Here is a 14966-nt window from a genome sequence, read left to right as displayed (position 1 = left end):
TTTGGGATTGTTTCCCTGAGTCTCAATGGTGGTTCTCCGCTTGACTGGGCGACTCAGACTCAAATGGCCAGTCCAGGATAACAACCAAGGACCCTCCCTCAGAGGCTGAGAAGGGTTGGAATGTCCTCTGGCTTCTCAGCCCTGTGTGCGAGGGCCTGGTTGAAGCTGGGACAGCTGGACCAAAGTGGGACAGAAAGGCGTGAGGTGGGCTGCTGTGAGGTGTTTGGTGACTCTGCTGGGCTATTCTGGGAATGCCCACTTGGAGTCTGCCTGGACTGGCCAGGCGACAAGGTTCTGGATTTGATGCCTATTTGCCAGAGGTTTTGAAATACTAGATTATTCAGATTTGGAGCATTCTAATTATGTATTTCCATTAACATTAAAATTAATTTAGTCTCTTTTATCTTAAAGTGCCTGAGGGATTCTGTCATTAGCTGCCCTGCCTCTCTTAGGTAACAACAGCCAATCAGCTTTTTAATGCAGTAGAGGAACTGTATGGAAAGAAACCCTTTAGTAAAGCTATCTGTGGCAGCCAAAATTCCTCTCATAATGTGAATTCTCTGGGTTTCGTGTGCTCCAAATTCCACAGTATATCTCTTTTAAAGCAGGACTTCCCTATAAAAGGAATTGGTAACGCTTTGTTTAAAGTGAAGAAGTAGGTGTCAAGTTGGGAAGAAACTTCTGTGGGGGTACTTCTTCGTACCCAGCCCTAACCCATACCCTTCATGAGGAATCCGTGGCCTTTTTGCATTATTAGCTGCCATTGCAACAGCTTCTGATTGAGCTCCATTTTGGAACCATTGTTAAATCTCTCATTAGCTACAGGGCTGGGGGCTGGAGGCTGGGAAGAGGCAGTACCAGTGCTCCAAGCTCATATGCCCCCCAAGCCGTGGTTAGTAAGTGGCCCAGCTCCGTGTCACCTTGGTCTCTGCTCCAGCGTTAGACATCGTTAGGGGTGCAGGGTTGCTAGCACAGCTCTGCCCATGCCTGAGGAGGAATAGTGCTAGCACTGTGCCCAGCATGAAGCCAAGCAAAGCCTGAAGAGCATCTGAACTGGGCTGAGGGTCACCCAGCAGCCTGGTTAAATACCTAAGTAGTAACATAGGAACCAACTCTACCTCCCAGCTAGCTGCTTTTCCCCTATCCACCACCTACTAACTGCTTATTATAAGCAGTGAGCTTTGTCCCAGGCTGTGTTTAATGAAGCAGAGAAACCAGATTGCTTTCTGCAATACATAGGGCTCCTATCCCATGTTTGATGTGTTTTTGCATGAGGCCACAGCTCCAGACCCAGGATGAGTGTGAGAAGCCTAAAGGCATTACCAGCTTGAGATCCTGAAGAGAAAACTTGGAGTTCTAAAAGACCTCTCTTTTGGACTGCTGCAGAAATTCAGAGGTCCCTGGTTGGGTCACATACATGTGTGTACATATGTGCTAATGGTTAAAGGCCTGCCTGGGAGAAAGTGATGTTCCTTTTTTCAAATGTAAGAAATCCCATTTAGCCATCTCTAAAGCCAGTTTCTCTATGAATTCAGGTCCTTGTTGAATTGAAGGATTCTTCCCATAAGGCCCCATTCCTGGAGGCATTCCCTTGGGTAGAGGCTGTGAGATCATCATCTAGAGGCTTAGGCTTTGGTGGGGGGTTGGTATGTGGATTAGGTGACACCCAGCCCCCTCAAGTAAAATATTCATTCCCTGCATGACTTCAGACATGTCACTTGATGATTTTGGGATTCTAATTTCTCATCAGAGACTTAGGCAACTCCTAGGTCCTTCCTTCCTAGCTATGTATATTCAAGCCTTCATCATCAGCCATCAACTCAGGTGCTTTCAGGTGTAAGTAACAGAAAAACCATCTCAAATGGGTTTAAACAGGAAAGAAAAATAACGGTTCATGTGGAGAAGCACAGTGGAAAAGGCAGTCTTTGGTTCTTTCCTCTTGCCTCCTATATGCTATCTTTGTCTTCTATCCAACTTCACTAGTGGTGGCCACTCACTCCTGGGACACCCTGCTTCCTCTCTCACATCCAAGGATCACATACTGACTTCTTTTCTATCCATAGATCAGAAGCTCTATGCTTTAGTCCAGTTGGAAGGTACGTGTCCATCACTGAAGCAATCCCTGAGGTCCCTACCACCCATTCATTATCAGGAAGAAAAATCAGTGTATTATGGATCTAGCATTGGCTTTGGTCAAACCTGAGTTTCACTTCTAACTTTGTGACTTGGAAAAATCACTTTCCTTCTGAGCTCAGGTTGTTGGTGTTTTTTTTTGGTTGGTTTTTTGTTGTTGTTGTTGTTGTTTTGCCAGTCCTTGGTATACATGGCTTCAGAGGAGAATAGGGAATTTTACATAAGTGAATTTTAGAAATAAATGAAAATTTTACCAAACCTTGGCCTATTTCTATGTATTTTTGATGGGCAGGATTCTAAATGCATTACTGACTGCCCTGTCTTGTTTTTTTATTTTTCAGGTGTACAACCCAGTGATTATACATTTATATAAATTAAGTCGTAACCCCACTAGGTCTGGTACCCATCTGACACCATATATAGTTATTATAATATCATTGACTATATTCCCTATGCTGTGCTTTACATCCCCATGACTGTTTTATGACTGCCAATTTGTACTTCTCAATCCCTTCACCTTTTTCACCCATCTTCCTGTACCCCCTCCATCTGGCAACCATCAAAATGTTCCCTGTATCTTTGAGTCTGTTTTTCGTCTGCTTCATTTATTTTGTTTTTTAGATTCCACATATAAGTGAAATTATATGGCATTTGTCTTTATCTGACTTCTTTCATTCAGCACAATACCCTCTAAGTCCATACATGTTGTTGCTGATGGCTACATTTCATTCTTTTTTGACTGAGTCATATTTCATTGTACATATGCACCACTTCTTTTATTCATTTATCTATTGATGAACACTTAGGTTGCTTCCATATCTTGGCTGTTGTAAATAATGCTTCAATCAACATATGCATGCGGATAGTTTTTCAATGTAGTGTTTTGGGTTTCTTCAGATAAATACCCAGAAGTGGAATTACTGAGTCCTTCTTTGTCTCTTGTTATAGCCTTTGATTAAAGTCTATTTTGTCTGGTATAAGTATTGCTACCCTAGCCTTTTGCTTGTTTCCATCTTTTTTTTAAAATATATTTTATTGATTTTTTTACAGAGAGGAAGGGAGAGAGATAGAGAGTTAGAAACATTGATGAGAGAGAAACATCGATCAGCTGCCTCCTGCACATCTCCCACTGGGGATGTGCCCGCAACCCAGGTACATGCCCTTGACCGGAATCGAACCCAGGACCTTTCAGTCCGCAGGCCGACGCTCTATCCACTGAGCCAAACCGGTTTCGGCGCTTGTTTGCATCTTTATAAAATATCTTTTCCATCCCTTTAAGTCTGTATATGTCTTTTGATCTGAAGTGAGTCTCTAATAGACGGCATATATAAGGGTCTAGTTTTGTTATCCATTCAGCCACTGTATGTCTTTTGACTGGAGTATTTAATCTATTTGCATTTAAAGTAATTGTTGATATGCATTTATTGCCATTTTTCTTCATATTTTTTTTCTTTTTTTTTCTTTTTTCTTAACCGTTTGAGTCCCAAGCAGCGCGATCGCGCTGCTGAGATTTTATGTCGAGAAAACATACGATTCGTTTGAGTCCCAGGGGGTATTGAAAAAACACTGTCGAAGAATCCCAAACAGCGCAACCGCGCTTTCTCTAAATGAGTACAAAAAGACCCAAACAGCGTGATAGCGCTTGTTTTATTTTATGTCAAGAAATACCAAGCAGCGCAATTGCGCTGCTTGGGACTCAAACGGTTAAAGAAGGCCCTTTAGCATTTCTTACACTGTTTTGGTGGTGATGACCTCCTTTAGCTTTTTCCTGTCTGGAAAGCTCTTTATCTGTCCTTTGATTCTAAATGATAATCTTGGTTGTAGGTTGTTGCTTTTCATCACTTAGAATATTTCATGCCAGTCCCTTCTGGCCTGCAAAATTTTGTTGGAAATCAGCTGACAGTCTTATGGGCACTCCCTTGTAGGTAACTAACTGTTTTCTCTTAAGAGTCTCTGTCTTTAACCTTTTGCATTTTAATTATGATGTATTTTTTAAAATATATTTTTATTGATTTCAGAGAGGAAGGGAGAGGGAGAGAGAAATAGAAACATCATTGATGAGAATCATTGATCAGCTGCCTCCTGCACGCCCCCTACTGGGGATCGAGCCTGCAACCCAGGCATGTGTCTTTGACTGGAATCGAACCCAGGACCCTTCAGTCCGCAGGCCGATGTTCTATCCACTGAGCCAAACCGGCTAGGGCAATTATGATGCGTCTTGATGTGGGCCTCTGGGTTCATATTGTTTGGGGCTCTCTGTGCTTCCTGGACTTATGTATCTTTTTCCTTGACCAGGTTAGGGAAATTTTCAGTCATTACTTCTTCAAGTAGGTTCTCAATTTCTCACTCTATGTCTTCTCTTTCCAGCACCCCCAAGATGAGAATGTTGGTACACTTGAAGTTGTCCCTTAACACGCCTCATTTTTTGGATTCTTTTTTCTTTTTATTGTTCTGATTGGGTGTTTTCTGCTTCCTTGTCTTCTGAATCGTTGATTCGATCCTCTGCTTCATCTACTCTATTATTGATTTCCCTCTGATGTATTTTTCATTTCCGTTATTGTATTCATTTCTGACTGGTTCTTCTTTATGCTTCTATCTCCATTTTTATGGATCCTATCTCTTTATTGAAGTTTTTGCTAAGTTCATCTACTCTTCCCTGAAGTTCATTGAACATCCTTATAACTGGAGAGGGTTTTTTTGTTGTTTGTCTTTTAAATATGTTTTTATTTTAGAGAGAGAGAGGAAGGGAGAAGGAAAGAGAATGAAACATCTATGCGAGAGGGAAGCAACATCGCACACACCCCACCTGGGATCAAACCCAGAACCTGAGCATGTGACCTGACCAGGAATTGAACTGGTGACCTTTCGGTGCATGGGACAACGCTCAGCCAACTGAGCCACACCAGCCAAGGCATAACCTGGGTTTTGAACTGTGCATCTGGTAGACTGCGTGCCTCCATTTTTAGATCTGTTTCTGGAGTTTTGTCTGTTCTTTCATTTGGGACATGTTTCTTTGTCTCCTCATTTTGCTGCCTCTCCATGTTTGTTTCTGTGTGTTAGGTAGAGCTGCTTCATCTCCCAGTCTTGGTAGAGTGGCCTATGTAGTAGGTATCCTGTAGTGCCCCATGGTGTAGCCTCCCCAGTCACCCAAGCTGAGTGCTTCAAGTGCACCCATCTGTGGGCTGTAGTTGTAAGCTCAGTTTCTTGAATCCCATCTTTAAAGGGGGAGTAATGAACCTGGCCTCTCATTGTGTTTAAATGAGATAATGAATACCTGGCACGTAGTAAATACTCATCTATTCCACAAATGCTCAGTAAACTGTAGCTGTGATTAAGGATTTTGAGGAAGGGAGAGGGATAGAGAGTTAGAAACATCGATGAGAGAAACATCGATCAGCTGCCTCCTGCACACCCCTGACTGGGGATGTACCTGCAACCAAGGTACATACATGCCCTTGGCTGGAATCGAACCCAGGACTTCAGTCCACACGCCAATGCTCTATCCACCGAGCCAAACTGGTCAGGGCTGTGATTAAGGATTTGTCCTTATTAGTTACATATCTGAGGGCCAGTGAGCCATGTCAGGGCACTGGGCAGATAAAAGGCCAGGCCAGATCTTTTTTTTCTTGCTTTAGCTATGTGGGTTGCACCAGTTTGGCTTGTATAGGTATCCTTCTACCCCCTTCTAAAAAGGACTGTCTAGAAAACACCTGCCTGGCCCTGGCCAGTGTGGCTCAGTTGGTTGGACAATCGTCCCATGCACCAAAACTTGGTTGCAGAGTTCGATCACTGGTCAGGGTAGGTATGGGAGGTGACCTATCAATGTTTCTCTCTCACATCGATGTTTTTCTCTTTCCCACACTCCCTTCCTCTCTAAAATCAATAAAAACATATCTTTAGGTGAAGATCAAAAAATAAATTTTAAAAAGACACCGGCCCTAGTTGGCCCACAGCAAGTATCTAGCAGGAAGTGGGGGGAACGTGAGAGTTGCAGCTTTCTTGGTGCTGTGAAGAGGGCCTAGGCCAGCGATGGCGAACCTTTTGAGCTCAGCGTGTCAGCATTTTTTTTTTTTAATATATTTTATTGATTTTTTACAGAGAGGAAGGGAGAGAGATAGAGAGTTAGAAACATCGATGAGAGAGAAACATCGATCAGCTGCCTCCTGCACATCTACTGGGGATGGATGTGCCCGCAACCGAGGAGAACGGAGGAAAACCTGTTTTCGGCAGGTTTTCAAATTTTTTAAAAACCCTAACCTCGGGGGCGTTTTAAAATATAGAATTTTTTTGATTTTGGCACCCAATTAAAAAAAAAGCCTAATTTTTTTTATTTTTTTTTTAAATTTTAAAACCCCTTTTACAAAAAAAAATTCACCCAAAAAAAGGGGTTCCCTTTTCCCCTTTGACCCGGGTTTAAAGGGTTCCCCTTCCTGGCCCTGGGCCTTTTCCTTTTTGGGGGGGAAAATTTCCCTAAGAACCCACCCCCCGGGGCCTTTGGATTAGGGGGATAGGAAAAGAGGCCCTTACCAACCCGGCCCCCATTTCCCCATTTTGGGGTTACTTGGCCCCCTTTTTTCCTCTATTTCTGAAAAAAGGGGGGGGGGGGCCCAACCCCCCCCCCCCCCCCCCCCCCCCGTGCTTGAGAAAGGGTCTGGGGTCTTATTAAAAATGGTTGAGTTACTTTGTACTGAGGCTGACTTGAAGTTTTCCTTTCATTAGGCAGGTTCAGGTGCTCCCTTCTGGTGACTCTTTCCTTTCATCTCTAGGTGTCCCCTCTAGCCAGCTAATCCATACTTGCATTTATAAGCACATCTCTGCTTAGCACAGTCCTTTGTTCTCAAACCCAGGAGCTGAACAGTTGCTTTGCAACCCTTTCTTTGACAAAAGCCTCAAGTAGGAGCCTGTTCTCACTCTTGAAAAAGATGCAGAAGATGGCTGCTTGCTGAGATGGCTTCAGTCCCCTGGGATCATGTACCCTGCTGCTGTCTGCTAGCTATCCCATCTCACAGCTGCTCCTGGCTGCTCCAGGTGTCATTCTTGCCTGGGGGTGCTACCTGCTGGACACTGGGGAAGTAAAGGGAAGTGACTAGCCCCAAACCAGGAATCCCTGCAGGGAACCTCACTGCAACCACATTCTGTCTGTCCAATATTTTCCCATTGGTGGTCTGAGTCTCTGCTGGCCCTGGGTGAGTAAGGTTGAGGTATAAGAAACCGTGGTCCTTGCCCCAGGAGTGCCTCATTCTGCCAGCCTCTTCTACTCAGCATCCCTTTCAGTCCCTCAACACTCTGGTGTTTAGGAATTCTTCTCTCACAGCCACTAAAACTGGAAAAGAAACTACCCTAAAGTTTGAATAGTAGATGAGATTTGTGGAGCCAGGCTGATGTTAGCGGGGTTGTGCTGACTGAAGGCCTGACCTGGAGGAAGCCGAGGGCAGGCACCAGACTATGGCATGGCCTGTCCTCTCCTGTCTCTCTGATTTACAGACAGCCTGAGTCCTACAGCCTGAGTTTCTAGTCTCCATCTAGAAACAAGAATGCCCTGCTTTGTTGGGCACTAGGATCTTCCACCAGGTACCAGACCACATCCTGTTCTCATCTCTAATGCTGCTGTCACACACCTTCCGGAGTTTAGCAGGAATGATGAATGTGGCAAGTCTCTGTGTTACAGGAGGTTCTGATTCATGGTGACTTTAATGTAGAAAGCCATCTGTTTTCCCTGGTCTCAAGGTAGTTCTGTTGTAGGACAAATCTGTAATCAAACTTGGCTTTAAAAATCTTTTCTTGTGCTGCCTGGCTGTGGGACCTTGGGCAAGTGCCTTCACCTGTCTGGGCTGACATTCCCCTGTCTCTAAAATGGGAATGGTTAAGGTAGGTATGGGAGGTGATGGGGGACTGTCGCTCTTTACGTCAGCCAACTGTGTGGGCCAAGATCAGTGAACGTTTTTCTCTGTTCCATACTCCCTACACCACTATTCATGCTTCTACTCTGATTCTGGGTCCCTACAGGAGCACCTTCTGCTATTCTTGAATTAAAGAATAAAGGGTCAAGCATCAAAGATGATGCATCTCTGGGGTCTGGGACATGGGGTAGCTGATGGAAGGGTTTGTTTGATATATCCCTCTCTTCCTTCCTCTTCTAATGGCTGCGCTGTTGCCCAGAGATGGCAGAGGGGTTGGCTCTGAGTGAGGAGGAGGTGGCACAGTAGATTCCCAATACCATTTTCCTCTCCCTGCACTTCACAAACTTCCATCTGAAACAGGCCTGATGAAGCTGTCAAGTTGCCTGCCTGATTCATCCCTTCCCTCTGGGCATAGCCAGTGAGTTAGCTGGGTGTGCTTGTGAATGCAAACTAGGGCTCCTGGAAGGCACTGCAGAGTGGGGCTAGGGCTCTTAATCTAGGTCACCACCCTCCCCTCTCCCCAAGAGGCTTTTCTCCCACGTCTCTGACAGGAGCTCAGTGGCCCTGGGCTCTGTGTAGCCTCCATGCTAATCTGTGTGCTGGGGAGTAAGGGGCATCCAGCCTTGCTCCCCTCCTTTTGGTGCTGTGGATATTTCACTTGTTCTGTCAGACACCAGGGCAGGCTTTGGTTGATGGCTCACCTCTTGTCACCATGCTTTGCTCTTCTTTTGCTTCTGAAAGTCTTTGCATTAAGCATTGTCTTCACAGCTGAGCCTGCCTTATGGTCTGTATTCTTCTTTCTTGGTCTATCCAGCTGTCTTTGCACTTTTGGAGAAAGTGGTTGACTTTACAGATGCTCCACCAACAGAACCTTGCGGCCATGGCCCAGGGCCACCGTAGCAGCCAACCCCCACCCCTCCAGTGCTTCCCCTGTCAGGCATATGACTGACTGTGCATCATCTCCCCTTTCTCCTCTCTGCCCCAGATCAGTGGACCATTCCCTGCCCGGATCCTCTCTCTCCACAGACTTTGGCAGCTGGCAGATGGTAACAGGCTGTGGCAGTATTCAGGAACGGGCTGTCCTGCACCCAGACTCCTCTCTCCCTTTCAGCTTCCCGGAGGAGCTCCCTAACAGTTGTCTGTAAGTGTCTTGCTTGAGAAGGCAGGATGCTCCCCTGCCCATATCAAAAGCTGGTGAGCACACAACCATGCTGGTCAGGAATGAGGCAGCAGCCTGCCCCAGGGAGCTGGCTTGGGATCCCTGCCCCACCCCAGTGTCTTAGCTAAGTATACTTGCTGCTCATGGACCTGAGGTATGGAGGAGGCCTATTATGGGCTGCTCAGAAAGTGCGTTGGAGTGTGTGTTCGCTCTCCCCAGCCTCTAACACCCATCCACGGGTGTCTTGGGGCACATCCTGAGGGAAAGCTGGCTGGACTGTAACTATAGAAGATTCTATTTCTGTCCAAGGCTTTGCCTGACAGGAGAATCCTTTGAAAGCAGAACAGTGGGGAAGTGAAGGTAGGTGTATGGTGGAGACCAAAGCCAGAATGTTGCTGGGTTAGCTCTAAGGCTGTGCTCCTCCCCATTAGAACCAAGGGTTCCATGGCAATCCCTCCTCATTTTTGTCTTCTGCTTTTGCCTCTGGTCAGGAAAAATTAAAATCCCAAGCCTATAAAATCCTCTTGCAAGCCTATAAAAGCATACAAAATATTGGACTTCCAACTCCTATAAAGTATCTACTTGAGCAGCTGCCCTTGTAGCAGTCACCTGCCCCCTGCCTGCTCTGCTGCTGCATAGGTGTCAGGAGTGGGGAGGGCCTCTGGTGAGCTTGTTGGCCTGTACCTCAGCTGTGGCTGCCTGAGGGACCTCACCTCCCTACCACAGGTGAATGAACTCGGGTTAGGGATTCATCCCCCCACCAGAAATCCAGCTCATTCCCACCAGTGCTCACTGGTTGGAGACAAGCTGCCCTGGGAGTTGAGAAGATCCCTGCTGAGGGCAGGCAAGGGCTGGACCTTGGTATTCCAGGATGGCACTCACAGGCCCTGGCCTTGCAACTGGGGAGTTAAGAGGCCACTAGTGCCTGGTATAGCCTCTAGCCATGCCCTTAAGCCAGAAACAAGGTCCCTATCTTCGATTTTTGAGATTAAAAAAGATAGTTGCACCTTTCTGTAGGGACTTTCTATTTGTCACACTGGCCTAAGAGTTATCTCTGGAGTAAACAGACATCTCTGCCCCTGCTTAATAGCATCCCTCACTTACCTGGCATTAGCCACTGAAATAGGCAACTCTGGTCCCACATCCTACAATTTATACCTTAGGCAGCTCTCTGAGCTCATAGTTCAGAATTCTGGTTGGTTCTGGTGGTTCCCAGAGGAGGGCTAGGTTCTACATGATCTCATGGCCTCCAGGGGTGAAGTCACTCAGTATGTGCTTGGGCTTTATTATCAGGGAAATTTAGTCGGAATCTTAACTGCTCTGCTCACCAGCTATGTCTTGGGGTATCAGCCTTGACTTCTCTGAGCCTGTTAGCTCATCTCTTGAGAAAAGCTAATGGCACTATGGTAGCTCCAGTCCCTGCCTATCCATTGCCTACCATGTGTCCACAAGTGAATCATATTTCCTGTCTGGACTCCAGTTTTGTTGTCTCTAAATAGATTGTGATCTCTCCCCCTGTCTCCCAGAAGTGCTCTCATACAGACCTTTGGATGTTCCCTGTGAATACAAACCACTAATTGGACTTTCTCTAAGAAAAAGCTGAAGATGCACACATAGCCTCAAGCCTGTATGAAACCTTAGAAAGTAAAAAAGATCTAGGGCCATGCATTTGCCCCAAATGTCAAGAAATACTTGGGAGTTGTTCATGGTATTGCAGGAATCCAGTATCAGCTCCATTTTCTTAGTGCTGCTGTAAGAGCTACTTGACTTTGTTTCTCTCTAAAACAATCTCCTCCTCTTCCTCCTCCTCCTCTTCCTCCTCTTCCCTCTCCTCTTCTCCCTTCCCCTCCCCTTCCTCCCTCCTTTTCTTTCTTCCTTCCCTCCCTCCTCCACCTCCTTATTTCTCTCCCTCTCTCTCCCTCTCTCTCTCTCTCTCTCTCTCTCTCTCTCTCTCTCTCTCTCACACACACACACACACACACACACACACACACACACACACACTCTTCACTGCCACCAGTCTACTTCCCTAGATCTGCTCTCCCCATACTTACCCAGGACTGTTCCCCAGGCCCTCAGGTGCAAATCATTTGGGCTTGGGAATTGTGGACATTTATGCTGCTTCTGACAAATTCCCAGGAGGGATTATCCAGAGATTGGTCTCTTTCAGGAAATTTTGGGGTAAGTTAGTCAGGGCTAGTCTTTGTGCTTAGATGGATGGGAACATGAGAGTTCATCGTATGTAGGTGTGTCACCTGTCTCCCTCCATTTGAGTTCCTGACTTTTTCTCTGATTCCATGTCCCTCCCACCTCTAGACTGCATGCCTTTTAGTCCAGGTATTGGATGTGACTGGTACCTCAGGCGTCTTCTATTAAAGAATCCTTCAAGGCAGTGGTCACCAATCTTTTGGACCACACAGACCACCAGTGGTCCATGGACCACCGGTTGGCGGCCGCTGCTTCAAGGTGTCAGACAGTCTCATATGGAGCTACACATTGATAAGTCTAAGTTTTCATGCACTTACCTCCTTCTTGACTTGTAATTCCAGGCCAGTGAGAGAGGAGGGGTTTCCTATCTTCTGATCAGTGCCTATAGAGGCCAGAGAAAGAAAAATACATGGAATCAGAACAGGAATTTTGCTGGAAAAGCCAGCACTCTCCTAGCTGTTTACCTGGGGTCACAGTGACTAAAAAAAGGTGTAGCTATAACAGGGGTGGGCAAACTTTTTGACTCGAGGGCCACAATGGGTTCTTAAACTGGACCGGAGGGCCGGAACAAAAGCATGGATGGAGTGTTTGTGTGAACTAATATAAATTCAAAGTAAACATCATTACATAAAAGGGTACGGTCTTTTTTTTTTTAGTTTTATTCATTTCAAACGGGCCGGATCCGGCCCACGGGCCGTAGTTTGCCCACGGCTGAGCTAGAACATTGGGGGTTTCCAGTGAGGACCCTGGCTTCTCCAGGGCACTGCCAAGAATTTTCTCCCAGGATGCTCCACGTCGTGTCCTGGCCTCAAGAAAGCTGAGGCCTTTGGTTAGCCAAGGCCTGGTGCCTGATACTAGGGTCTCTCCCTACAATGAGAGGTATGGCTTGTAACTCGGCTTGTTCCTACTAAGGAATGGAAGCCAACAGCTGTTGGAGCAAACTCCCTCCTGCTTGGCTTCTCCCCTCCCTCATTATCACAGAGATGGTTGTTCCCCATAGGAAGTCAGGCCAGTGCCCCAATAAAAGGTGCTGCTGCTAGGTAGGAACAGTAACCTGAAAACGGAGAGGAATGGTTTAAGAGGGGAACAGGATCAAATGTTTGGGGCCTGAACCATAGGGTAGTGTGACCACAGGACAGACATCCGTCTTGTGCTGATGAAGACAGAAGGATAAGCATTGTGACATGAGGATAAGGATGTTGGCTCCTGCCCCATGGTGATGCATTTATTCTTTTCTCCTCTCTGTAGGCTCGCAGCCCTGAGTGAACGGGAGACTCGCCTGCAGGAGGTGCGCTCAGCCTTCTTGGCTGCATACAGCAGCACAGTGGGGCTTCGGGCAGTAGCCCCCAGTCCTTCTGGTGCCATTGGGGGCCTGCTGGAGCAGTTTGTGCGTGGTGTCGGACTCCGGGGCACCAGCAGCAGCACCTTATGAAGCAGCCTGCCCACAACAGTTTCCTGCTTCTCTCTCACCTGAGCCCTGAGTGGAATCAAAGCCATGCCTGGCCAAAGGGTGCTTTTTTAAAAGTCGGGAAAAATGTCCTCACTCCCCCATCTGCATCATGCACATGGCAGCCCCAAAGCCGAGCAGGGCCAAGGACAGGGTTCTCCAAACCTCAGCTTCCTAACTGGTGACCACCACCCCTCCTCTTGTCACTGCCTCCCACCCACTCTAATCATTGCCGGGATTCCCACCAACTCAGAACTGTATGGGGTTCCCTGGGGCCTCATGGAGGCCAAGACTTCACAGATGGCACCCCCCCCCCCCCTTTCCATGTGTTTCCTGGGGAGGAGGGGGGTCACCTGCACTGAGAATAGGCAATTTGACACAAAATAAAATCAGTCTTTTTGAACAGCAGCGCTTTTGGGCATTCTCATTTGGTTGCTATCTTTGTGAAGTTATTTGGAAGGTCTCACTGTCCTTTGCTGGAAAAAGGGGCTTGGGGGCTATACCTCAACTCTTGAGCCATGATAGTCTCCTCAGTGAGATGGGGACATGTAGTCATAGACTGTTAAGGGGTTGAAGCAGTTGTCCTCAGGGCTGATTAGGCTCTAGTCACCTAGGGAATCTGTTTATCTATGCAGATTCTTAGGGCTGCCTGAAATTTAGACTTGCGGTTGCTGACATTTTCATTTAGGTGGGAACAGGGTGGGGGTGTGTATGTTCATTTTAAATTCTGCAGGCAACACAGTCCTAGTACAAGTGACCTGCAGCCTCTGCCTATAGTGGAAGGACTGGCTTCTAGGACTTGGGAGGCAGTAGTTGGTGTGGAGAGGATGGATCTGTGTGACCACCGCTCTCATCTACAGCAAGACCAAGAGGGCTGCATCCTCACAGATTGTCTGCATCTCTAACACCATGAATTCATTAGAGTTCAAAGACCTGGGTAGGGCTTTGCACAGTGCTGTTAATAGCCACTGTTTTACTGAGCTCTGGCTGCTGCTGTTTTTTTAATGGGTTATTTTTTTTTATTATATTAATCCTCACCCGAGGATATTTTTCCATTGATATATTTTTTTAAGATATATTTTTATTGATTTTTTTTACAGAGAGGAAGGGAGAGGGATAGAGAGTTAGAAACATCAATGAGAGAGAGACATCGAACAGCTGCCTCCTGCACACCCCCTGCTGGGGATGTGCCCGCAACCAAGGTACATGCCCTTGACCGGAATCAAACATGGAATCAAACATGGAACCCTTGAGTCCGAAGGCCAACGCTCTATCCACTGAGCCAAACCAGTCAGGGCTCCATTGATCTTTTGAGAGAGAGTGGAAGACAGAGGGAAAGAAACATCAATGTGCTCACATCGATTGGTTGCCTCCTGCCCCCACCAGGACCCAGGCCAGGGAAGGAGCCTGCAACCAAGGGATGTGCCCTTGACTGGAATCGAACCCAGGACCACTTGGTCCGTAGGCTGACACTCTATGCACTGAGCCAAACCAGCTAGGATGAGCTCTGACTCTTAATACAAGAGAGGTCATTGGTATGAGTGCACAGAGGAAGCAAACATTCTTGAGAATTTACTGTGTATAACACCTTGTGCCAAGTGCTTTTCATGGATTATCTCAATAAAATTTTACAACAGCCCCAAGTAGGTGCTATAATGGCCTTTCTACTAATGAGATTGAGCCACAGAGATGTTGAGTAACTTGCCCAAGGTCGCACAGTTAATGTGAACAAATGTGTGACTTTCTGTTCAGAGACCTAGGCAGGGCGGCAGTGGGAGGGGGAGAAGCCGACTGTTGAGGGAGGGCTTAGGTAGCGGAAAGGTCCCAATTGCCCATCAGGTGCCCCAAACCCTTCAGCGCTGTGGATAGCTCTTCAGGAGGCGTGGGATTTGCCCCAGAAAAAATGCCCTGGAAGGATTCTCCCAAGGTGTGGGTTGGAGGGGGTCTGGGTAAGGTTCCCGGACAGCCCGAGGCTGCTCCAATGGGGCGGGGGCCCCCCGCAGGGCTGGGCGGGGCTGTGTTGCCTTCTGGAGTTGCTGCCGGCGGCCACAGTCCAGGCGTGAGCGGCGGGAGAGCGCACAGTGCTGGAGGGAGTGCAGCCGCCACTGAGGGAGCACAG

General features: G+C 47.1%; 1 protein-coding gene across 13 annotated transcripts in view; it reads left to right on the top strand.

Annotated features, from left to right (window-relative positions):
- Nucleotides 1-13255, top strand: part of MTMR14 (myotubularin related protein 14) — a 51172-nt gene extending 37917 nt beyond the window's left edge. For 9 of the 13 annotated variants that reach the window (XM_023749690.1, XM_023749689.1, XM_014451367.2 and 6 more), the window contains 2 exons: nt 9019-9174; nt 12649-13255. In XM_023749690.1, the coding sequence (XP_023605458.1) occupies nt 9019-9174; nt 12649-12832 (340 nt within the window). In that variant the 3' untranslated portion in view covers nt 12833-13255. Of the gene's footprint in view, nt 1-9018; nt 9175-10718; nt 10945-12648 lie in introns of all 13 variants that reach the window. The other 4 variants (XR_002828010.1, XR_001347097.2, XM_023749688.1 and 1 more) reach the window with 4 other exon arrangements.
- The last annotated feature ends 1711 nt before the right edge of the window (nt 13256-14966 follow it).

The sequence above is a fragment of the Myotis lucifugus genome, unplaced genomic scaffold, assembly GCF_000147115.1.
Source record: "Myotis lucifugus unplaced genomic scaffold, Myoluc2.0 scaffold_8, whole genome shotgun sequence".
Taxonomy (NCBI): domain Eukaryota; kingdom Metazoa; phylum Chordata; class Mammalia; order Chiroptera; family Vespertilionidae; genus Myotis; species Myotis lucifugus.
Note: the sequence above shows the minus strand (reverse complement) of the source record. Positions and strands in the feature narration are given on the sequence as shown.